Consider the following 25,007-nt stretch of genomic DNA (forward strand, 5'->3'; position numbering starts at 1 on the left):
TGGCTGGTGAAGAACACCTGTGAGGCAGGAGCTCTACAGTCCATGCAGATGACTATTCGACTCCTGGAGCTTCTAGGGTTTGTGATAAATTATCCAAAGTCCCACCTTCTTCCTGTTCAAAAACTCGAATTTATAGGGGCTCTGCTGGATTCTCAGACAGCTCGTGCCTACCTCCCGGAAGCGAGGGCGAACAATCTTCTGTCCCTTGTTTCTCGGGTACGAGCGTCTCAGCAGATCACAGCTCGGCAGATGTTGAGATTGCTCGGCCACATGGCCTCCACAGTTCATGTGACTCCCATGGCCTGCCTCCACATGAGATCAGCTCAATGGACCCTAGTGTCTCAGTGGTACCAAGTTGCTGGGGACCTAGAGGACGTAGTCCTGCTGTCCACGAGTTTTCTTCAGTCCCTCCATTGGTGGACAATTCGATCCAATTTGACTCTGGGACGTCCTTTCCAAATTCCTCAGCCTCAGAAGGTGCTGACGACGGATGCGTCTCTCCTGGGGTGGAGAGCTCATGTCGATGGACTTCACACCCAAGGGAGTTGGTCCCTTCAGGAGAAAGGTTTACAGATGAACCTCCTGGAGTTACAAGCGGTCTGGAACGCTCTATTGGCCTTCAGAGATCGGCTGTCCCATCAGATTATTCAAATTCAGACAGACAATCAGGTTGCCATGTACTACATCAACAAGCAGGGGGACACCGGATCTCGCCCCCTGTGTCAGGAGGCCGTCAGAATGTGGCTTTGTGCTCGCCAGTACGGCATGTTTCTTAAAGCCAAGTATCTGGCAGGCGTAAACAACAGTCTGGCCGACAGATTGAGCAGGATAATGCAACCTCACGAGTGGTCGCTCAATTCCAGAGTGGTACGCGAGATCTTCCAAGTATGGGGCACCCCCTTGGTGGATCACTTTGCCACTCAACTCAATCACAAGGTCCCTCAATTCTGTTCCAGACTTCAGGCCCACGACAGGTTAGCATCGAATGCCTTCCTCCTGCATTGGGGGGAGGGCCTCCTGTATCCTCCCATACCTTTGATGGGGAAGACTTTGCTGAAACTCAAGCAGGATTGAGGCACCATGATCCTGATCGCTCCCTTTTGACCGCGTCAGATATGGTTCCCTCTTCTTCTGGAATTGTCTTCCGAAGAACCGTGGAGATTGGAGTGTTTTCCGACCCTCATTACTCAGAACGAGGGGGCGCTTCTACATCCCAACCTCCGGTCCCTGGCTCTCACGGCCTGGATGTTGAGAGCGTAGATTTTGCCTCCTTGGGTCTTTCAGAGGGTGTCTCCAGAGTATTGCTTGCTTCCAGGAAAGATGCCACTAAGAAGAGTTACTTCTTTCTATGGCGGAGGTTTGCTGTCTGGTGTGACAGCAAGGCCGTAGATCCTTGCTCTTGTCCTACACAGACCCTGCTTGAATACCTTCTGCACTTGTCCGAGTCTGGTCTTAAGACCAACTCTGTAAGAGTTCATCTTAGTGCGATTAGTGCATACCATTACTGTGTGGAAGGTAAGCCGATCTCGGGACAGCCTTTAGTTGTTCGATTCATGAGAGGTTTGCTTTTGTCAAAGCCCCCCATCAAACCTCTTACAGTGTCATGGGATTTCAATGTCGTTCTCACTCAGCTGATGAAACCCCCTTTCGAGCCACTGAATTCCTGCCATCTGAAGTACTTGACCTGGAAGGTCATTTTCTTGGTGGCTGTTACTTCAGCTCGTAGAGTCAGTGAGCTTCAAGCCCTGGTAGCTCATGCTCCTTATACAAAATTTCATCATAATAGGGTAGTACTCTGCACTCACCCCAAGTTTCTGCCAAAGGTGGAGTCGGAGTTCCATCTTAACCAGTCAATTGTCTTGCCAACATTCTTTCCCAGACCGCATACCCGCCCTGCTGAACAGTCTGCCCAATTGTTTATTTCTTTCGACCCCAATAGGAAAGGGGTCGCTGTCGGGAAACGCACCATCTCCAATTGGCTAGCAGATTGCATTTCCTTCACTTACGCCCAGGCTGGGCTGACTCTTGAGGGTCATGTCACGGCTCATAGTGTTAGAGCCATGGCAGCGTCGGTAGCCCACTTGAAGTCAGCTACTATTGAAGAGATTTGCAAAGCTGCGACGTGGTCATCTGTCCACACATTCACATCTCATTACTGCCTACAGCAGGATACCCGACACGACAGTCGGTTCGGGCAGTCGGTGCTGCAGAATCTGTTTGGGGTTTGAATCCAACTCCACCCTCCAGGACCCGATTTTGTTCTGTTCAGACTGCACTCTCAGTTAGTAGTTCTTCGTAGGTCAATTTCTGTTATGCCCTCGCCGTTGCGAGGTTCAATTGACCTGGGTTCTTGTTTTGAGTGAGCCTGAGAGCTAGGGATTCCCCAGTCGTGAGAACAATCAGCCTGCTTGTCCTCAGAGAAAGCGAATGATACATACCTGTAGCAGGTGTTCTCCGAGGACAGCAGGCTGATTGTTCTCACCTACCCTCCCTCCTCCCCTTTGGAGTTGCATTTTTACTCATTCATTGCTTGTCATTCAACTGAGCGGGAACGGTCGCGGACGGGCGGGAAGACGGCCGCGTATGCGCGGTGGGCATGCCCTGCGTGTGGGACCGCACGCGAAGTTTTATTCCGGTTGGTGGGGGCTGCCATGGACGTCAACCAGTCGTGAGAACAATCAGCCTGCTGTCCTCGGAGAACACCTGCTACAGGTATGTATCATTCGCTTTAATTGAAAAAGCATTTGTCAGGTCTGATTGCAATTCTTCTTAGACTAACCGGTCAGATAATTACCCATTGGCCTCCTCCATATATAATCCTTTGTCCCAAACCACAATAGCTCCTCCCTTATTGGCACGACTTATTACAATATCCGTGCGTCAGAAAGCCATGAGAAAAATGCTTTGAATCTATGTGTAAATGAGCTTATTCTACAAAAGTAGGATATGAGTGTCTAAAAGAATGCCTATGTCAGGCTGTTGAAAAGGCCTATTATAAAATATGTAACACAATAGATATATATTGTATATGTGATGAGTGTATAAAAGTGTTGGGCAATTTTATAAACTCACCCAAATAATCTGTGTTTCTAGATCATTAGCATGTGACTCTGTGTGAGGGTCTAGCAATAACACTTCCTTTCTTTGGGGAGTGTATCTTAGATATTTAAATAATCATACTAAACCTAAGGGGAAAATACGTCTAAAATAGGTCCCAAATTCAGAACTCTTAATAAAATTTTAAAAATTTAGATTGTGGGCCCACAAGGGCAGAGACAGCCCCTACATATAATAATAATAAAAAAATGTAAACCGCTTTGCGTTGTACCACGGAAAGGCGGTATATCAAAATCCCAGTCCCTTTCCCTTATTATTCACTGATCAGCCACATGGAGCAATAGAAAGAGATTTATTTACAAAAAGTGTAATCCAGTGTTGTTCAACCTCGGTCTTCGAGGGCCACAATCTAGTTGGGTTTTCAGGATTTCCCCAATGAATATGCATATCTAAAATCATCTACTGAGTATATATATCTTTCTCTAGTTACACCTAATATTCCTCAATATAGTAACTATTATTCTCAACTTTAATCTTCAAAATTTGTTTATTCAGTGTCTCAAATATACATAAAAAAATCCCTTCCACACAATACTAACCATGCACTTCTCACATTCATACCAATCTAACAATAAAATAATTTACCAGTGACCCCTCTATCACATAGAATTTCACATTCCAACCTTAGTAGGTGTTTGCAATATTTTCTTTTTTTTATGTTTAAGCAATTTATTGAACAGCCTAGAGTAACAAATACAGTAACATTAGAACCACGTTCATCATTTTACATCAGTTTTCTCCCCTATCACTCCCCCCTACCCATCCCCAAATCCCCCTTTTCCCTTGAGTTCAAACAGTGAAATAGTTCTTATGAATGAAGAAGCCTTCTACGTGCCACCGGGTGAAGTGTAGTTAGAAATTGCTGCCACGTGCATTTGAACTGTCTTTTCACAACAGAGGAGGCCTTTTGCAAGCCACATCTTTCCAGCTTTAGTAAGTCTATCATGTGCGTTCTCCACACGCTTAAGAAAGGTCCGTGTGCCTCTCTCCAACATAACAAAATCACTTTTTTTTCCCATCAGGACTGACCTATGTAGGAACTGTTTCAAGCCTGATGGGGGCCTATCTCCAAGCTGGAGTTCCTCAAAAAGAATTAAGGATGAAACTTGAACATTCCGCTTCCAGAGCTGGGATGCTGTATCCACAACCTGCGTCCAAAAATCGTTAACTGCTGAGCACTGCCAAAACATGTGTGCCAGCATAGCAAGTTCTTGTGAGCATTTAGGGCAGTTACCATTAGAGCCCATCACTGCTCTGCAGGCCCTTCTTGGTGATATGTAGAGCCTTAAAGCAAACTTGTATTGTAATTCCCAATGTCTCGGAAATACCTCTTGCCGTTGTATGTTAAGTAAATGCTGACGAAACTGGTCCTCTGTCAGAGTATTTTGTAAATCCTCGGCCCACTGGAAGGTTAACTATTTAAAATTCAAATCTTCTGTCGTGTCTTTAAGGTATCTATGATGGAAATGCGAAGGTATGGCAACCCTAGCACTCAGAACATCCTCAGTCAAGTTGGTCCAACCCAGAGAAGTAATATAATGTTTTATCTGTAAGTACGCAAACCAATCTGTGGACGACAGTCCAAAGGACTCCTTGATATCTGAAAAGGGTTTTATAACTCCTTCTTCCATGATAATTTGGCTCAGATATTTTACCCCCCGTGCCTCCCAGCGCCGGAACACCATATAGTTTGTACTGGCTGGGAAATCCGGATTCCGATGAATGGGCAGGTATGGGGTACTCGCTGCGGAGAAGCTATGTCTCCGACAGAGCCATCTTCAAGTTGCTCTAGCAGACAGCAGCAATGGATTGCGCACCAGTCGTTTAACATGTTTTCCAGGTATCGTGTGTAATATTTGCAATATCTATATAAATAATTCTCACCTCCAACGTTAAGTGAAGCACTAAATCTACTATTCCTAGGGTAGTCTGTCAGGACCACTCACCCTCCAGGCTGTCACCACCACTCACCCTCAATCATAGACCCACCCTCAGCCACACCCCTTCCGCACATAATTCTCAACCCCAACGTTCTAATGAAGCAACATCTCAAAACTCCAACTTCCGTCATGGTGTAGATCGGAGCTGCACCATGACTGTGTGCCCTGCCGTCGCGTTAAACGTCATCACGTCGAGGGCTGAGCCTCGGAGGACCAATCTAACACCACTAACAATACTAACCAACCGCACGACACGGACCACGAAGGACCAATCTTTTCTCGCTGTCTCGCTCTCCCCTGGCACTTGCTAACTCCTCCGGTATCGCTACCAGCCGCCTCTCACGCTGCAGGTGCAGGGGTGAGTATGAGACACGGCTAAGGTACTGGGTCCGGCATCCTGACCTCACTGCGCTACCATCACCCTTTCCCCTGCTTTGGCCAATCCGCGAGCCATTTTACTTCCTCCTACCTCAGCTGCACATCTCTGTTTCTAACACTAAGCCGCCACCTCCCAGAACAACATACATGCGCCGCCGGCCTCTCTCCGGATTTATCCGCTTGCATGAAAGTCACTGTGAAGGCCCCCATGCTGCCCCGGAGTCTCCTGTTCAGTGTCCCAGTGCTCCTTAACGGTGCAAATCTTTGCCGGTAACCCTGAGGCTCCCAGCGTACCCCAAAACTGCCACCAAACCTCCTGCTGTTCCTCCCACCCAAAACCTTTGGCAGCAGTTCCACCGCTTGAAGGGGAGGCCGGCGACCCCCCCCCACCAACATCGCTCAAACAACAAAACCTTGCTAGCGCCCGTTTCATTGCTCTCAGAAACGGGCCTCTTTTACTAGTTTTCTTATAAAGCCCTATTATGCTTTCCATAAAGAGACAACTTCTCGTTTCTCCTAAAATATAAGGCCTTAAATATGTTCACAATGATTTTGGCCAGTGGGCCTCCTACAGTAACACCAATAACTTATAAACAATAGTTCAGTGTGTATAGAGCTTTCTTGTAAAATCCAACTGACGAGGGAGGGCACTAGCATAAAACTGATTCCTCCATCACTTCTTCGGGCACTCTTCAGGGGTGAGAAAGGTGTTTCTCCTGATGTGTGTGATAATTTTCTTGTGCCTTTGGGGTTTGCTTACCAATTCTCTTGGATTTAACTTAATGCTTTGACTGATCAGGATCCCCAAATACTGTATTTGTATTTTTTTGGCTCAATTGTGTATGCCCTTCAGCATTTTCCCTTTTAAAATGATTTTCTGCCATATTAAAAGTTGCCATTCTTTAGATTGTCTTTAAGAAAACAAATGTACATGAGTTTCAGGTTATACTATTGTGAACCAGGCTGCCTGCCCGACAGTGTAGGCCAAGGGTTTCACATTAAACGCATCACTTGCCGAAGCGCAAGATGAAATCCAAAAGCACTGCTTGATAAAGTGCAAGCCAACTCCAAACCTCCTAGGAGGTCAGACTCTATTTTCTTGGCCTCCTTGGCTTCTAAGTCCTCTCAACAGGCCTCTCTCTCAGGGTGAATTGGTTCCATTTCCAGAACACTCTTCCGGGCAACCCCAGGCAAGTCCAGGGGCTTTGGTTCTCCCACCCCGGCCCTGAGAGCCAGTGGGTCCAATGTGCCTTCTCATAGAAATTTAAATCAGTCCAAACTCTGTTGCAGAAGATGCTGAATTTTGTTGTTGGAGGGCATCTGGTAAAAAGGGGTATTTTTCCCTGAGAAAGGGACAGAGTTAAAGCTGCTCACTGAGCCAAGATGGAGCCTGCTAACCAGAAGGGAGGGGCACAGTGCCTGTTCAGCAGGCAAAGGTCTGAGGAAGGACCAATAAGAAAAGAGACATGTGACAGGGGACTGAGGTAGACCTAAATAAGATTCTGCCAGAGAGGGAGTGAAAGGTAATCTGCAAAGGGATAATCTATGAAATTCTGAATTGCAACTGTCAGGAAGTGACTGCAGTTTACATATTGGAACCACAAATGCAAGACAATGAAATGCACACTATTGGTTGATTTTTAATGTGAAAATAAAAAAACTATTTTGGGTAGAATGTTTGGATGAGTATTTAAAAACAAAATCAATTTTTGAAAGTTTTTGTATATTGCTGATGGCGCCCTAGAGCCTGTCATTCACTAATTCTGTGTGCTGATATGATCGCCACCAGAAATTCTTGCATGAGAGAAATTTTGCTGAGGTGGATACTGAGTTTAAAAAGGAGGATCTATGAGCTGAGAAAGCACTAAGTTTAGGTCTCATGCTGCTGGTAGCAGTGGCGTAGCCAGACAGCCAGTTTTGGGTAGGCCTGAGCCCAAAGTGGGTGGGCACAAAATTTTCTCTGCTCCGCCCTACCTCCACCTCAAAATATAAATACTTTAGCTAATGAGGATCTTCAAGCTCAGTCAGCTGAAGACTTTCTCTGAAGGTGGCCAGAACTCTCTTTTTACCAAGCTTGGCAGGCAGCAGCAATGACCCTAAGCCACTGATGCCAGCACCCCACACATGCTTAGCTGTCGATGGCTCAAGGATGCTGTTGCCAGAGCTTGGTAGAAGGGAGTTCTGGCCGCCTTTGGAGGAGGTCCTTAGCTGGGGATGCCTGGGAATCCTCACCAGCTATACAGCAAGGGTTAGGACTGTTGTAAGACTGTTGTAAGACCTAGTTGGCCCAGGTCAGAAAATAAAGGAGGGCTCCCCTCCCCGATTCCCTCTCCTCTTTGCCTCCCTTCCAATTTTCCACCTGCCATTACTATCACACCAACAGAACCTCACCAAATACAGAACAAGGGATTACAAATTAGAAATAAAAATATTTAGACAAATTGAAAAGGAACCCCAAGAAGTTAAACATAGCATTACTGCAACACTGGAGACACAAAACATGCATTTCCTTTTCTACAGAACACAATACAAAGACATTTCCTATGCACATTTCCAAAAGCTAACACATTCCATTTAAAACATTTGAAATAAGATGCTTTGTTTCTACCTTTTTTGTCTGGACATTTTATTTTTCCATCTTGCTGGTTCCAATTTCTCTTTTCTGCTTTCCTCTCTGCCGTCTGCTAATTCTTCAAGCGGCTGTAGTCCATTTGTCTTTTCTCCTCTCTCCTGTCTGTTCCCTCAATATTCCTGCCTCTGACATGTTGGTCATTCCTTTGTAGCTCTTTTCTGCCTCTCTCTCACCCTTCTTTGTCTCCTTTTTACTTTTCAACTACCTATCAAATTTCCATCTTCTTCTTTCACCCACTAGCTCTCCCATTCCCCATCTTACTCCTCCCCATCCCTACTTTCTCTTTTATCTTTAATCTATTCCCCATTACCATATTTCTACCCTCTGTAATCACTATCTCTCATTCATTTCCTTGCCACCCCCTCCTCCCCCTCTTGCCCTCTCCCACAGGGTTCCACCATTCCCATCATCTTCTCCCTCCACCCTTCTAACCAGCATCTGATCCCCTCCCCACCCCACCATGGTAGCCTTATATTTTCCTGCCCCTTCTCTCTTCATTCCTGGTAAATAGTAATAGTAGTAGTCCTCTCCCCCATGGCCCAGCATTTCCCCCCTCACCACCTACTGTGTACCTCTCATCCACCTCCATATCTATCTCCCCCTCTCATTCCCACTGTCCAACGTCTCTCTCCCCTTCCCATACAGCATATCTACCTTCCTCCCCTCTACCAGCATGTCTAACATTTCTCCCTTCTCTCCACCCCTATGCCCACCATTTTGCCCTCCTCTCCACCCCTATGTTTAACATTTCTCCCCCTCTCACCACCTATCCCCTCTCTATGCAGCATGTCTCCCTCTCCTCCACCTCATATGCAGCCAAGACTTCTCCCTTCCTGACCCCTCCACCCCTTTACTGGATCTCTCCCTTCTTCCCCATGCAGCTTCTCCCCCACCCACCATGCCTCATCATTCCATCTTCCCTCCTCCCTGTGCAGCATCTTTCCTTCCATCTTCTTCCCTCCCCCCCCCCCCCCCGTGCAGCTGCTGTCCCCGTCTTCCCTCCCCCATTCCAACATCTTTTCCCCATCTTCCCTCACCCTCGCAGGCCCGCCCAGCAGCGATTCCGATCGCAGGCAGTTCCTTCGACTCGCACACGCTGCCTGCTGGCTGCCGCTCAAATCTCCTTGCAGCTACTAGCAGTGCTAACCCGGAAGCTCAGAGGAGAGGCTTCCGGGTTAGCGCTGCTAGTAGCTGCAAGGAGATTTGAGCGGCAGCCGGCAGGCAGCGTGTGCGAGCCGAAGGAGCTGCCTGCGATAGAAATCGCTGCTGGGCGGGCCTGCGAGGGTGAGGGTGAGGGAAGATGGGGATGAAAGTTGCGGCACGCCACGGGGGAATGGATGATGATGGGGACCGGAGCCTCCGGTATCGCTGTGCTGCTGGGCAGGCCTGACCCCAAATTGGGTGGGCCCGGGCCCACCCGTGGCTACGCCCCTGGCTGGTTGTCTTTTAACAGGTGGCTGAGTTTAAAAGCCCTTTCATGAATCTTGCCCCCAGGGTATGTTTAGACATTGATTTTCTTTTTGTCAGTTTTATTTAATTTAATTCACGTGTACCTTTTCCACCAAAAGGAAGTACAAGCAGCTTACATCAAACATTGATTTGGCATATTGCAGCTTAGCTTTTGTATTGTGCTAAGGTAGAATCTAATTGAAGATCTGTGGGAGAGATTATTCTCACTAGAGAATGACACAGGGATGGGGGACCCTCAGTAACCACAGGGACGGGGACAGAGTGGGGGCAGAACCCGTGGGGACGGGACAGGGACAGATCCCATGGGGACGGGGCGGGGATGTGGACAGAGCCCTTGAGGACGGAGACAAACTTTGTCCCCATGTAATTTTCTACTTTGAAGCCTGTTAATGAACTACACTGTTTGAGTGATGCAGACAATGATATTTTGAATTTTTGGATAAACATGCAAACATGCTGGCCACAACTAGCAAAATTTGAATGGGGGATCCTATACATTCCTGCTACCAGCACATTATCTGAGAAGACATCTTCTATTGCATAAAGGACTGTGGAAGACAGGAGAGCTAGACTGAATCCTGAGATTGTTGATGACTTATTCATTCACAGATTAAAAAATCATAATAGTGCTTCATAGGGCATATTTCTCCCCCACTAGGGCATACAGATTGGGTTGTATTTTGTACCCCTGGACATTTTAACAGGGTGGATTAGCATTCCTTGTGGTAGTAGAAGTCAGCTATTGTTGGGGTTGGAAGGGTAGAGGGTGGTGGTAGGGGGGTATTATTGTGGCTCATTGTTGTTGTTTTCTATTTGTAATTTATAAACAACAGTTTCACAGTATATTCCTTTTTATACTTCAATAAAAAGATTTAAATATAAAATCATAAGTGTTCAAGGCTTCTGCAGATGAAGACAGATCCCACGGGGATGGGGACAGAGACAGAGCCTGTGGAGACGGGACGGAGACAGAACCTGCGGGGATGAGGTGGGGGTCAGAGACAGAACCCATGGGGATGGGGCGAGGACAAACTTTGTCCTTCTGTCATTCTCAAATTCTCACCCCTATTGTCAAGAGACTTTTAAGTCTTTTCTTCACTGGTGTCCAACTACAGACTGGTTGCGTCTATTCTTTTTTTTTGGCAAAGTTGATGGAAGTTTTGGTTGCTTTACAGCTAAGGGATTATCTGTACAAATATGGTATTTTTTGTAGTTTGCAACTTTTGAAGGCTACAGGTCAGTATGCACTTGTTTTACAATTCAGTTTATTAAGTGCTTTTGACCTGGTGGACCATGCTTTACTGCTGCATCTACTGAGTGATATTGGTCTGACAAACAGAGTGTTGTCCTGGCTTTAGGGTTTTCTGATGATGCAACTTTTATAGAGTTAAAATGGATGGCTGCTTCTCTGGTAGTTGGTATGCAAGATATGATGCCACAGGGATCTCCATTGCTGTCTATTTTATTTAAAATTCTGTTGGGCCTCTCTAGGGAAGCTACTTGAATCTGAAGGTTTAACATTTTTTTTATATGCAGATGATATTATTGTCATAATTCCAGTCTCTTCAGGCTTATCAGATGTGGTTCTTGGGGTTCAACACTGCATTTCATTAATTGCTAAATGAATGTCAGACAGTTTATTAAAAACAAGGATAAGACTAAATTTCTTCTGATAGGATCAAAAGGCAAAATTGATTCCATTGTTATTGAGAAGGTTAGTTCTAAATTGGAATCCACCTTGAAAATACTAGGGGTAATATTAGACTAATCTGACATTAGAATCACATGTACGTTTCTGGACAATGAGAAAATTTAGACAAATTAGAAAATTTTTGCAACAGAAACATTTTGTGCAAGCCTTGATTTTATCAAAATTAGATTACCACATTATGTTTACGGGATGTACGCCCTGTGAAGAAAAAAAAACTGTAGATGGTGCAAAATGTTGCAGTAAGAATGATTTCCTCAAGTAGGAAATCTGATAGTGACCTTTTTGTATGTTCAGCTTCATTGATTGCCCAGATTCAACAAAGGATAGCTCCTGTCTATATGATTCATTTACTTGATTTTTCATGTGCCTTCTGCAAACATTCTTTACAATCGTTGAACCAACTGTTATTTAGATCCTAAAGGGATAAGATCAAAGAGACTTTTTAATTAGCTCTTTTCATATCATGCAGCTAAAGCTTGGAGTGGAGAAGTGGCCTAATGGTTAGTACAGTAGGCTTTGATCCTGGCAACCTGGGTTCAATTCCCACTGTAGCTGTGAACTTGGGCAAGTCATTTAACCCTCTGTTGCCCCAGGTGCAAAAAACTTAGGGGTATGTTTACTAAGGTGCGTTAGCATTTCTAATGTGCCTTTAAATTTAAGGTGCGTTAAACGCTAATGTGCCTATACATTTCGATGGCGCGTTAGTGTTTTTAACACGTATAAATGGTTTCTGTGCGTTAAACGTTAATGCGCCCTTAGTGCAGCTTAGTAAACATAGGCGTTAACCCTCTAAAGACAGAGAAAGTACCTGCATATAATGTGTACAATGCTGCTTACGTCTAGTAGCGCCATAGAAATGAGTAGTAGTAGTACTAATGTGCTATCAGAGAATTTAAGAACATAATTTTATGCTGTTTAGGAAAATTATAATGACTACTCTTTTTGTGAATATGTCACTTCTAAACTGATGTAATCTAGATTTTATTTGCAGAAGTTTTTGAAACATTTTTGTATAATCCTTGGTGTTTTACCTATTTTTTTCTTGTTTGTGAACCAATTTGAACTCATTTGGTATTAGTGGAGTACAAGAACAGATTGTAATGTAACGTAAAAGATATGCTGAGACCTGAATCCAAGAAGTGGAGGAGGGAGGTCGGCAAATATTTAAATGGATCCTTCTTTTGTAATATGCAGCAGGAATCAGATCTTTTTCATGTAAGTTTTTATAGGATCTCCTGGTGGAATCTTTTCTTGAAACCAACAGTATCACACTTTGTTTGATCATGTAGCTTTCAGCATCCATGCTGAGAGGGCCAGCAAATAGAGGTTTGGTTGAATTAACTTCCCTCCCTACTGTGATAGTGCATTGGAGCAGTATTGGAGGCTTTTGTTTTAGCTCTTGCAGGCAAGAAAACCAAATCTGCCTTACTTGGTGTGGTACTAGATGCTCCATGTCTTAACATACTTTTGAATTATCTTGGATGTAAGCAGAATTGGAAGAAATGCTTACAGTAGTGGTGTTTTCTGGGAGATCATAAATGCATCTTGTGACTCTGGCAATAAGAAGAAAAGTGGATACTTCTTGTTTATGTTGAATTACAAAGATTTTAGATTGGATTTCTCCATTTTCTGAAAAGATCCCGGGCTACTGTGATCTCTAAAGAGCACTCCTGAAGGTTCATTTGTGGACTGAATTTGTTAGCTAGCTGCTTTTACTCTCCTGAAGGAGAGGTACTATGAATCTAAGAAAATAATCTTACATGGAAAGGGGTGGTGGATGCGTGGAATGGCCTCACTGTGGAGGTTGTGGAGACGAAGACTGTGCTAGAATTTAAGGAAGCATGGGACAGGCATGTGGGATCCCTTAGGAAAAGGGATTGGGTTTTACTATGGTTACTATGGAAGGGCAGACTGAATGGGCCATTTGGCCCTTATCTGCTGTCATGTTTCTGTGTTTCTATTAAATGTCTTCTTATTGAGCATCAGCTTCCATATTATTTGTGTTTCTTGACATAGACAGTGGAAACCTATTCTTTCTTACTTGTTGATATAGAACGTTGCAAGCTTCAGAAGACCATAGAGAATTGCTTTGAGTTCTAGCTGATTTGTACATAATTGCTTTTCTGCAGTCATCCAAGAACATCATGTTTGAATATGCCTCAAGTGTATGTCTCAGTGTTCTTTGGATTCATTCACGGTTGACATCAGATGAAGTTGTAGAAGATGAATACACTTTTCTTGGAGGAGGTAGGGTGGGTCTTTCCACCACTATATATCCACTTTGAAAGGTTTTGTTATTGGTACTCAGTGTGAGAGGGTTTGATTACACAACTTCAACTGGAACTTATGCTGCCATTGCACTTTCGTCATGTACAGTTGATTCAAGGGAACAAGGTGCACGCTATCAGTTAGGTTTTGCATTTGCTTGGATACATATCTTACTGATGACTTGATGCTGCAAAGATCTAGTGGTGACTGTCTCTATTACCACATTTGCTCTCTGTAATTTCCAGCATCTGAGTATAGGCCAGTGCTAATTCTGAAATGATTGATAATGAAACCAAACTTCTGAAGACTTCTGTGGACTTCCTCAGGGAGCTGTTCCTCTTTGCTGGATGTCTCCTGAAATTAGCCAGCTGTCCAGATATGGAAAGACAGATATTCCGTCCCAGCTTAAGATGTCTTTCTGCAGCAGCCATGCACATGGTGAAAACTTGAGGGGCTGATGAAAGGCCAAATCGGAGAACTTTCTACTGATGGTGCTGTTCTAGGACCTTGATCTGCAAGTATCATCTTTGTTTAGGATAAATAGGGGTATGAGTGTAGGTGTCCTTTAAATTCAAGGATGTTAACCTGTTGTCCTTCAGTAAGAGGGTAAGATGGTGGCTAATAAATTCATTTTGAATGGTTTGTTATGAACTTCTTTAATCCTTGGAGATCCACTATCAGGAGCATTCATCCTGATTCCTTTCTAACCAGGAAATAGTTGACACAGTAGAACCCCTGATTTTCTTCAAGCTGGGGTACTACCTCTGACATAGGCCATCAGGAGTGTGTTGATTTGTTATTGATCTTGGTTCAGTGGAGGCATAAGAAAGGTTGGCCTCTGGTTGAGAGGTAATGGATTAAGATGTAATCCTTATATGATTTTGATACTGATATGATAATCTATTTGTTATGTGCTTCCAATTTTGTAGAATAAAGGTTATCCCCCCCCATCTTGCATATTCATACTGATATGGTTGATATATCTTATAGTAGTAACAGTCTTTAAGATATTGCTTTCTTGAAGAAGTCTGGTGCTGTTCTGTATTGTATGTGGCTAATGACTAAATGATTGTGCAATTATTCTTGATCAAGGAGACAGTTCATTTGATCTTCTCAACAAAAAGATTTTCTCTAGTGCATGGAGCATCTGCTGTTCAATCATGCAATCTTCATGGTATCCAGGATCCCTCAGTGAAGCAAATTAACTTGGATTTCTTTTACGATTGCAAGTTGTTATTCTAGTATTAAACTTGGCATTCTGGAACATTTTCTTGCCTAGTATATTAAGCAATTTCAGATCCTTTCCAGGGACTCTATTGGAGCTTTTGTCTTTTGAGTGCAGATTTGATCAGCATTGAGCAGTGTGGTAACTGCAAGTTGTCATGATCCATTGCTGATTACACTCTATTTTGTGTTTAGTCCTTTGGACTTAGGTCATATGGATAGAGGTACTAGCCAAATTTTCTCCTGCTGCTTAAGGAGGATCTTATAGATTGGCAGTACTACTACATTTTTCTTGGCATCTAAATGCTTCAGAATTCCTAGGAATTTTGAGTTCAGACAAGGTTTATCTTGAGTACATAAGAAAAATTGTTTCGCAATTCTCTGAAGAAATTTGGGATATGATGTCTCTTCAGGCTGAAATTCATTCTTTGATTGTAAGAACCTAAGCATCGCCATGCTGAGACAGACTGAAGGCCCATCCAGCCCAGTATCTTGTTTCTAAGTGGCCAATCCAGGTCACAAGAACCTGGCAAGATCCCAAAGAGTGAAACAGATTTTATGCTTCTTATTTCAGAAATAATGGCTTATGGACTTTTCTTTTAGAAACTTGTCCAAATTTTTTTTTTAAACCCACTAAGCTAACTGCTTTTTCCTGATTCTCTGGCAACAAATTCCAAACTTTAATTTCATTTTGTATGTAGAAATATTTCCTCTGATTTGTTTGAAATTTACTACTTAGTAGCTTCATCGCGTGCCCCCTAGTCTTTGTATTTTTGGAAGGAGTAAACAAATGATACTCGTCTACCCATTCTGCTCCACTCAGTATTTTATAGACCTCTAACATTTCTCCTCTCAGCCATCACTTCTCTAAACTGAAGTGCACCCTAGCCTCTTTAGCCTTTCCTGATAGAGAAGTCGTTCCATCACCTTCATCATTTTCATCATTCTTCTCTGTACCTTTTCTAATTCTGATGTATTTGAGGTGTGGTCACACCATGGAGCAATACAAAGCCAACAGTATTCTAGCTGCAATTGTTGTGAAGATGGATTGGATGGAGTCCTGGTGAACAGTTATGGTGAGATGAGTGCAGTGACCTTCAAGCTATGAATCCCATCTATATACCACATTGTCAAAGCGGTTTACAGTTTCAGTACAGTATTACAAGTAAACAGTTCCATTAAATCTATAAGAAATCAGTTAAAATATTGTTGAAACAAATAAAAATCTATAACAAATCAGTTAAAATATTGTTGAAACAACCAAGTTTTTAAAAGTTTATGAAAAATGAGATACAAAGAAGCATTGTGAAGTTTCTTAGGCAAAGAGTTCCAAAGAGAAGGTCCAGCATATGAAAATGCTGTCCATAAAGAAGATTTGCAAGAGCTCATTTCTTTGGTGACATCTGCCTTGCATTTTGAGGAGGAACAATCCTCGGTGATAGAAACCCGGAAAGTAGATCTTCTAGTTAAGGGGATTAGAGAGCCAGGGAAAATGTTCCATATGCATCAGGATATCTGGGATATCATTCAGGCTCAGTGGCCCCAGATTCTCCTTTTAGGCTAGCTAGGTCTATGATTCATCATTAGCCTGTGCCAGATCTTGACAAAGCCCTTCTTAAACCCACAGTGGTGGACGCAGTGGTCTCATTGGTTACAAAGCGGAATACAGTCCCGGTGGATGGGGGGCACCGCTCTTAAGGATGTTCCAGATAGGTGTATGGAAGCTCTTTTGAAGAGGTCCTTTGATGTCTCTGCCTTGGTAGTTCAGGCAGTTATCTGTAGTTCCTTGGTTGCTTGGGCATGTTTCTGTTGATCAGAACGTGTTTTGGATAGAGCTTCTGATGATTTGACCTTAATAGATGCTGAAGTAGCACAAAATTGAGATGGGTTCTGCTTTTCTGGCTGACTCCTTATATGACCTGCTCAAGGCTTTGTCAAAGTCTATGGCTTTGAGTGTAATGGCAAGGTGCTCGCTGTGGCTACGGGGGTGGGCTGCAGGCGTGGCTTCCAAGCCTAAATTAAGCAAGCTTCCTTTTTGGGCTTCTGTTCTTTTTGGGGAAGAGTTGCATAAGTTGGTTCACAGTGTAGGAGAAGCTAAGGTCCCTTGGCTCCCTGAGGACAGACCAGAGGAGCAGGTCGTTCTGCGCTACCTGATAGGGGGTGGGGGCGAGATTTTAGGTGTTATAGGCCAGGGAGAGTGTCTCTGGCACAGAGATCTTGATTTTTTCAAAGAAATCAGTCCTTTCGGGGAGCTCGGGGGGGGGGGGGTAGAAACTCAGGAGATTCCTTCAAGGCCCCCTCGCTCATCCTGGCCAATGAAGGTTGCCGAGTCCGGCCTCTAATTCCTGTGGGAGCACGGTTAACACAGTTTTATTGGAGGTGGGCCCAGATTACCTCAGATCAATGGTTACTAGCGGTTATTCGAGACAGATACTCCTTAGATTTTGTGTGGCCTCTTCCAAATGCCTTTTTGCAATCTCCTTGTCGGTCCTGGCTCAAGGTGGGCGCCGTTCGTGATATGCTAAAAAGGCTTCTCGCTTTACAGTCTGTTTGCCCAGTTTCCTCCGCAGAGATCGGTCAGGGTCGTTACTCCATTTACTTTGTTCTGAAAAAGGAGGGATCTTTCCGTCCGATTCTAGATCTCAAGGCAGTCGATCAATCCCTCCGGGTGGCTTCCTTTTGTATGGAGACTCTTCATAGTAGCAGTCAGGGGAATTTTTGACCGCACTGGATTTGACAGAGGCTTACCTGCATATTCCTATTCAGCCTCTTCATCAGCATTATCTTTGGTTTGCGGTGCTGGGCAGGCATTACCAAGTTCGAGCTCTTCCCTTTGGACTCACTACAACTCCTGCACCTTCAGAAAAGTGATGGTGGTGGTGGTGGTGGCTGCGGCTCTTTGGAAGGAAGGTATTTTAGTACATCCCTACCTGGATGATTGGCTAATCAGGGTGAAGTCTTATCAAGAGATCCTCCAGATCGAGTGGTTCAGTTTCTACAATTCCTAGTTTGGGTTGTCAACTTTCTCAAGCGCTGCCTTGTCCCGTCTCAGTCTCTCAAGTATATAGGAGTTTCATTTGACACGGCTCAGGGTCCAGTGTTTCTCCCTCAGAATAGGATCTACAAGTTGCAGTCCCAAATTCAAGCATTCCTTCGCAGGTTGGTTCCCTGTGCGAGGGATTATCTGTAAGTATGGCGGCAACATAGGGATGGTTCCATGGGCCAGATCCCACATGAGGCCTACAAAAGTCTCTTCTGTCCAGATGGTCCCTGCAGAAGAATTCCCTACTAGTGAAATTGCCTCTGAGAGCTCGGGAATGCAGCAGCCTACATTTAGCGGCTATGGATATTCAATCTGTCCAAGGGGGAATGCCTCTGGACCCGCCACAGTGCACAGTGGTCACGATGGACGCCAGTCTCAAATGTTGAGGAACCCACTGTCTGGATCATTATGCTCTGGGTCTGTGGTCCCGCCAAGAGGCCTCCTCCTCGATCAACCTCTTGGAAACCAGGGTGATTCGGTTGGCATTGGAAGTCTTTCGCCCTCTCATTGTAGGGCACTCGGGGCGCATTCTGTCGGACAATGCTATAGAGGTGGCATATGCCAATCAGGGAGGAGCGAGGAGTCTCCTGGAGCAAGAAGCAGCGCAGCTCATGAGTTGAGCAGAGTCATCTGGTCACTATTGTGGCATCCCATGTAGCAGGGACGTCGAACGTTCAGGCGGACTTTCTCAGCCGTCACACTCTAGACCCGGGAGAATGGGCTCTCTGGGCAGAGGCATTTCAAGCAGTCATGGTGCGTTGGGGACCTCCAGTCATGGATCTCTTGGCCTCAAATCTAAACGCAAAGGTACCTCAATACTTCAGTTGCAGGAGGGTTCCCAAGGTGAACGGAATGGATGCTCTTTCTCAGTCCTGGCCAGCGGGTTTTCTGTATGCTTTCCCTCTGTGGCTTCTTTTGGGTCGTCTAATTCAAAGAATCGAGACGCACAGAGGTCTAATAATTTTGATAGCTCTGGATTGGCCTAGTAGATCGTGGTATGCTGATCTCATGCACCTTCTCATCGGTCCTCCACTCAGGCTTTCAGAGTTTTGCAGACTCTTGGTTCAAGGTCCGGTGGTTCATCCAGACCCGGCTCGATTTTGTCTTATGGCTTGGCTCTTGAGCGGGTTAGGTTGATGAAGCAAGGCTTCGCCTTCCAAGGTAATTGCCATGTCATCATTCTACTTTGCTTAATTATATCAAACCTTGGAGAGTATTTATTCTCCAGCAGCCATATCCCTGCAAGGTGGAACATTGTCTACTCAATTTTAAACCAGGGGCATTGGCGGTGGAGCGGCATAGGCTTGCTTGCCAATATCTCACAGCAGCGAAAATAGCAATAGCGAGAGAATGTGGAAACAGCAAAAGCCGCCAGACATGCAAAGAATCACAAATAAGGTGGACTACCTGTACTTAATGTCGAAACTAACAGCAATGAGGAAGGGCCAATTGGGAGCCTTTCAAAAGACTTTGCAACCTTATGAACAAATGCAGTGGCATCCTAAAGCCAAACCATGATTCGGTCAAGGGAGGGAGGGAGGGGGGTATTATGTTAATAGGGGAGGAGGGTCTATAGGATTATGCTTATGGAATATGTTTTGATGTAGCTGTTATGGATGTAAGAGGGGAATGAGGGAGGGGGGATTTATTGAATAGATAAAATGTGATGTTATATTTGATGTTTCAAAAAATTGCAATAAACAAAAATTAAAAAAAAAAAGAAAAAAAAAACCCTTGGAGAGTATTTGAGGCATGGTGTTCAAATATGCGTGGGATAAACACGATGGAATCCTGTTTAGAAGGAATGGTTCCATGGAATCTTAGCGGAGATTGGGTGGCGACGCTGGTAATTGGGAAACAAAATGGGAGCTGGGCAGACTTCTACGGTCTACGCCCTGAGAAAGGCAATGACAAATCAAACTCAGGTATACATATAAAGTATCACATACCATGTAAAATGAATTTATCTTGTTGGGCAGACTGGATGGACCGTACAGGTCTTTATTTGCCATCATTTACTATGTTACTATGTTCCGATCGCGGCATTTCTCCGTTTCGTGCTTCTGTGGCTGAGATCTTGGATTTCTTACAGCAGGGCTTTGATAAAGGCTTAATGCTAGCTCTCTTGAAGTTCAGATAGTGACACAGTTGTGTTTTCGAGGATGCGTTCGGGGTAAGGCTTTGTCTAGCCATCTGGATATTTCTTGGTTCCTTTGGGGAGTGAGTCTTCTGTGTTCTCCCTCTCGGGCTATCTTTCCTGTTTGGGATTTGAATTTGATCCTGTCAGTTCTTACTTGGGCGCCCTTTGAGCCTTTGGCTTCTTGCTCTCTGAAGGTTTTATCACTTAAAATGGTGTTTTTAGTAGTCATTGCCTTGGCTCGGAGGGTGTCAGAGGTACAGGCTTTTTTTTGTAGATCTCCATTTTTGGAATTCTCTAAGGAACAGGCTGTTTTGCATCTGGTTTCTTCCTTTCTGCTTAAGGTGTTGTCACAGTTTCATGTCTCTCAGTCCGTGGTTTTGCATGTTTTAGGTTCTTCCTTGGGTTCCGAAGATCAACGCAGCTTATGGTGTTTGGATGTTGGGCAAGTTTTGAAGCACTATGTGAAGGTGACTGAGAGCTTTAGGCATATGGATCATCTATTCCTGTTGCTTGGAGGTTCCCGCAAAGGTTTGGCAGCATCTGAGCCTACTATTTCAAGGTGGTTTAAAGAGATGATTGCTTCTGCTTACCTTCTCTCCGGAAGGCCTAGCCCAGAAGGTGTGAAGGCTCATTCTACCAGAGGTCAAGCTACATCATGGGCAGTGTTTCCTGTTTCCTTTGGAAATCTGTAAGGTGGCTAAGTGGTCCTCTTTGCATTCTTTTTCGAAGCATTACTGATTGGATGTTCAGTGTCAGGATGCTGTTTTTGGCGCGAGCGTTCTCACAACGGGTTTGCTAGGCTCCCTCCCATAAGATACTTTTTGTTACTTCCCATCAGTTGCAGTTGTCTGGGTGGGTCTGGAGGGATGCTAAAGAAGGAGAAATTAGATCTTACCTGCTACTTTGCTTTCATTTAGTCCCTCCAGACCGGCCCAAATCCCTCCCTTTAGATTCTGGCACAGATTACGTTTTGTGTGTGGTAGCTTCATCCTTTTTCTGGGGAGCTGCTTTGTGAGTTTGCTGTTTTATAAAAAAAAAATACAAAACCCTAGTATACCTTGTTGATTCAGGCACATCATGCAAGAGACACGTGTTTAATGTTAGTATGTCCAGGATGGCTGCTTAAGTTTCTCCGTGGCATAGAATAGACTTTCTTTCTTCTTCTTCTGCTTTAAGATAATACTAAGTCTAGGTATAGTTAGCCAGGTCTATTATTGGCTCTCTCTAGAGTCAGAGATTTCAGTCTCCAAAGGCGTGCACAACCCATTAGTTGTAGTCTGGGCCAGTCTGGAGGGACTAAAGGAAAGTAAATTACCAGATGAGATTTAATTTCTCCATATAAATAATAAAGTTGCAAAATTAAAACTGACATTGAATTAGTCACATACATCTTCATAAAGAGATGTATGTAAAAAATCAAAAATTCTCAAATCAATAAAAATTAAAAAATGTAATCAACATACATGTGTGAGACATATCAGTAAATTAAAAGAATCACAAACAACAGGTGCACATAAATATGAGGAATAAAAAAAATTCAACAAAGGTCTAATTTGTAAGACATACCTAACCAGGGTTACAGAGGATTTGCCCTGGTAGTGAGACCAAGCATCTAAGATGACCTGAGGGAAATGCATAAAAAATACACACTCAGAATCTTGTGTGCTTTTAAATGAAAATGAAGCAAATAACATAGCTCTGAAAGGGTCAAAAAGCACAAGGAGGGAAAAAGGGGGTTAAAATGTACTTGAATGCAGCTTGCAGCTACTTATCCTCAGACGGCAGAGCATCATCTTCATACGTCTGTTTAAGAATCCTCCATCTTGAATTCCACCTACTATTATATGCAGTAAAACATCTACAGTAATGATAAAATGGGTTGAAAAAATGTATAAAAGACCTTATACACAGACATCTTAAAATAGAGATAAGAATGAAAATAAAAATATTATATACATGCATACGATGGTTTACTAAGGAAACAGATTTGTTGGCTTGTATATAATTAATTTTTATTATTTTTATTTGCATTTTTATTTCCAACTTAAGATGTCTGTACATAAGATCTTAAAGGTTTTTTATACAGTTCTTCAACCAATTTTTGCTATTTATAGGTGTTTTACTGTTCCTTTTTTGAAGTGTACATGGATTTTAATTAGGATTTGAAGTTGTGTATGCCTTTAAGATTTTCTAGCTCCAGTGATGTATGACGACGTCATTGAATTGCATCCAACATGGCCGCCGGAACACATAGCAGATGTTGGACTTGATGGACCTTCCCCAATATGGCAATGCTTATGTTCTTATGGATTTGACCTGCTTTTACTGTCTTCAGCTCCAGTTCTAGCCCTGCTTCTCTTCGGCTGCAGTATTATTATTTTATGTAAATAAATAATCTTGTCTATCAAACTTACTATGTGCCTGCTTATCTTCATTATTTTTATGCAGTTTTTAGAGTATCAACAGTAATAAATCTCTTTGACTTGACTCTCTCAACAATACGCTGGATTTCTCACTTCACTATTTAGAAGTCTATGAAAAATATTTTGTAAAGATTTCCATCCTGCTGTAATTATTCTTTCTGTTGTTTTACTTCCTTAGTGTGAAAACCTTGCAGTTGCATTATGACTTAGAACTCTGCCATCTTAGCTCCTGCACAGACATTACTGAATTACGAATGCGAAAGAAGATTTGGCAGCAACACCTGAACTCTGAATTGCAGCAGATTGCTCTGCATTTAATTGTTGCCATCTTCAGGTGGGCAGTAGCAACCAAGATCTACAAAAGTGTTTGTAGACCTTTTTGTCATTGTTTTTTTGAGTCTACCAGTTTTTCCTGTGGTATTTTATCCTTATTATATTGGCATTTGAAAAAGGGGAATGCTTTGGTTTTAGAAGCTCATTCATTTTGTTTTCTTAAAATAATAGTGATTTACTAAAATGTATATCAAGTAAAGAATCCAGCTTATTCAGTGATCAGACATCATAAATAACATGCTTCCTCTATTTTGTGAGAGTGCAGGTGAAAGGGGATCCGGGAAGGCACGAAGAAAGGGGGTACAGGGAGCCTGGGAATCCCAACGGGGCAGATTTCATGTGTACAACACCCACATTCAGAAAGCTGGGCTACCGGAGGCAGAGAGGTTGGCTGGGTTAAGGAAGAAGGGGAGGAACTACCAGTCCCAGAATCCTTCTCTTCCCCACCCGGCTGTGCAAGAGTTAGGGGAGGAAATAGAAGATTGGGAAATGGTCTCTGAGGAAGGTGATGAGGGCCAGCTGGAGAGATTGGGGGTGGGGGAAGATGAAGAGGAGGATAAAATGGAGATTACTGAAGGACTAGGGGAGGAACAGATGGAGATTGGAGCCCTGGCTCAAACCCAGAAAGCTGCTGTAAGAGGGTGGCTAGCTGTACCTTGGAGAGACTGGTGGAAGACCGGAAGAGAGAGGCTGAGGCACTGGGGGAAATTTCTACTAAAGAGGAAACAGGTGCAGCCTGTGGGAGAGAAAGAGAGCTGGGCACAATTGAAACCCCAGCCTGAACCAGGTGGGAATAAAGCTGTGTAACCGTGCTGTAAGAAGGTGCAAGAAAGGCTGTGTAAACTGTTTCATACTAAAAAGGTCTGGGCTGCAACCTACCAAGCTATTTGGTTTTTCCCTCTGATAATGTACTGTTCCCTAAGTGAAGTAATCTGAGCTAAACTGAAGTGAAGTTATATGGACTATTTTTGAACCTGAGTTTGAAGTTATATGGACTGTTTTTGAACCTGAATTTGACTGTGTTGAACCTGAATTGTGCTCTGGGCTGCTAGCCTAAACAACCTGGAGTGAAGGGTGTTTTGTTGATTTGAAGCAAGAAAATAAAAGCTCTTACTTATAAACATTGGGCTTTGAATGTGCCTCTGTGAAAGGAACGGAGGGAGGAGGAAGTCCTGGGAGTTCACAGGGCCTGGAGCCAAGGCTCAGAGGAGCCAGATTGCGGTGGAGTGAAGGCAACAGTCATGTGGAGGAAGAGGCAGCTAAGCAGGGTCGAGCCTGGCTGGGTCCTAATGGGCGACCCAGCTACAATTTGTAGTGATTTTGTTTTTGTTTGCTGTTTTGATTTCTTGTATCACCCTCTACATTTTCTTTCTTTTTCTGAGCACAAGCAGGATACCACATGCGGAGGACAGCATCTCATGGAACCTTGTGTGGGGACAGTTCTCCAGCTTTAGTAAAACATTTGAGAGAGTTTAGTGCTCATGCACCTTTCCCGCTTGACGCTGTCGCACAGAACCTAGTCAGTCGCCATGTTTCCGTGGACTTTAAAGGTCATACTTTCTGGTGCTTCCCTTCAGCTTGCATCTGGTGCTTACAAAACTCAGTTTTCATTGACTAAGTCCTGTTGCTGTCATCCAGTATCTTTGTTCCCAATAGACTATCTTAGGTTTTCAGTTATTTCTAAGCTCCTTTTTTAAATTGTCAGCTTATTTTTGGCCTCAGTATGCCATAAGCGCCCAGTTGGGTATCTTTCATCAATTAGTCATTTGAATTCACATTGGATATTTTTCCAGACATGTACCAGAGAAAAGTTGCTAGTTGTTTTATGAAGTGTTCCCGATATAACAGAACTGTATGTTTAACTGATACCCATTCGTGATTCTTGCAGTGTCGGGGGACCGAGTCGTGATCCCTCTCGTATTCTTTCCACAGATATCAGAAGAGAGGAATTTGAGATTGTATGATGCAGTACCAATGAATTTTTGGTGAAGATAAGACCGATCCAGTGACATCTTCATCAGAAGCATTGGTCTCCATGATTCCTGGAGCTGCATCTAAACACTGGGGATGCATTATCATAGAGAGTGTCTCGATTTCTCTGTACCTTAAGTGTTGATAGAGGTAATCAGGATTGGTCATTGACCAGTTCTCTCCCAAGAAAGAGGAAGGATTTGTCCTCATCTTCAGCAGTGCTATGGAACAAAGGTGCTGGACGTCAGGTGGAGGCTGCGACACACTGGTGTCCTTTGGAGCATGGCACTGAAAGCACATCAAGGCATTGATCATCGGTGACCTAGAAGCAGCTTTATGACAAAGGTGGGGACACTG

At 43.8% G+C, this 25,007-nt stretch overlaps 1 protein-coding gene across 1 annotated transcript in view; it reads left to right on the forward strand.

Moving 5' to 3' along the window:
- Positions 1–25,007, forward strand: part of DENND3 (DENN domain containing 3) — a 390,432-nt gene that overhangs the window by 208,492 nt on the left and 156,933 nt on the right. Inside the window, exon 9 of the mRNA XM_030219612.1 lies at positions 22,525–22,680. Within this exon, the coding sequence (XP_030075472.1) occupies positions 22,525–22,680 (156 nt within the window). The remainder of the gene's footprint in view (positions 1–22,524; positions 22,681–25,007) is intronic.

Source organism: Microcaecilia unicolor, chromosome 1, assembly GCF_901765095.1.
Source record: "Microcaecilia unicolor chromosome 1, aMicUni1.1, whole genome shotgun sequence".
Lineage (NCBI taxonomy): Eukaryota > Metazoa > Chordata > Amphibia > Gymnophiona > Siphonopidae > Microcaecilia > Microcaecilia unicolor.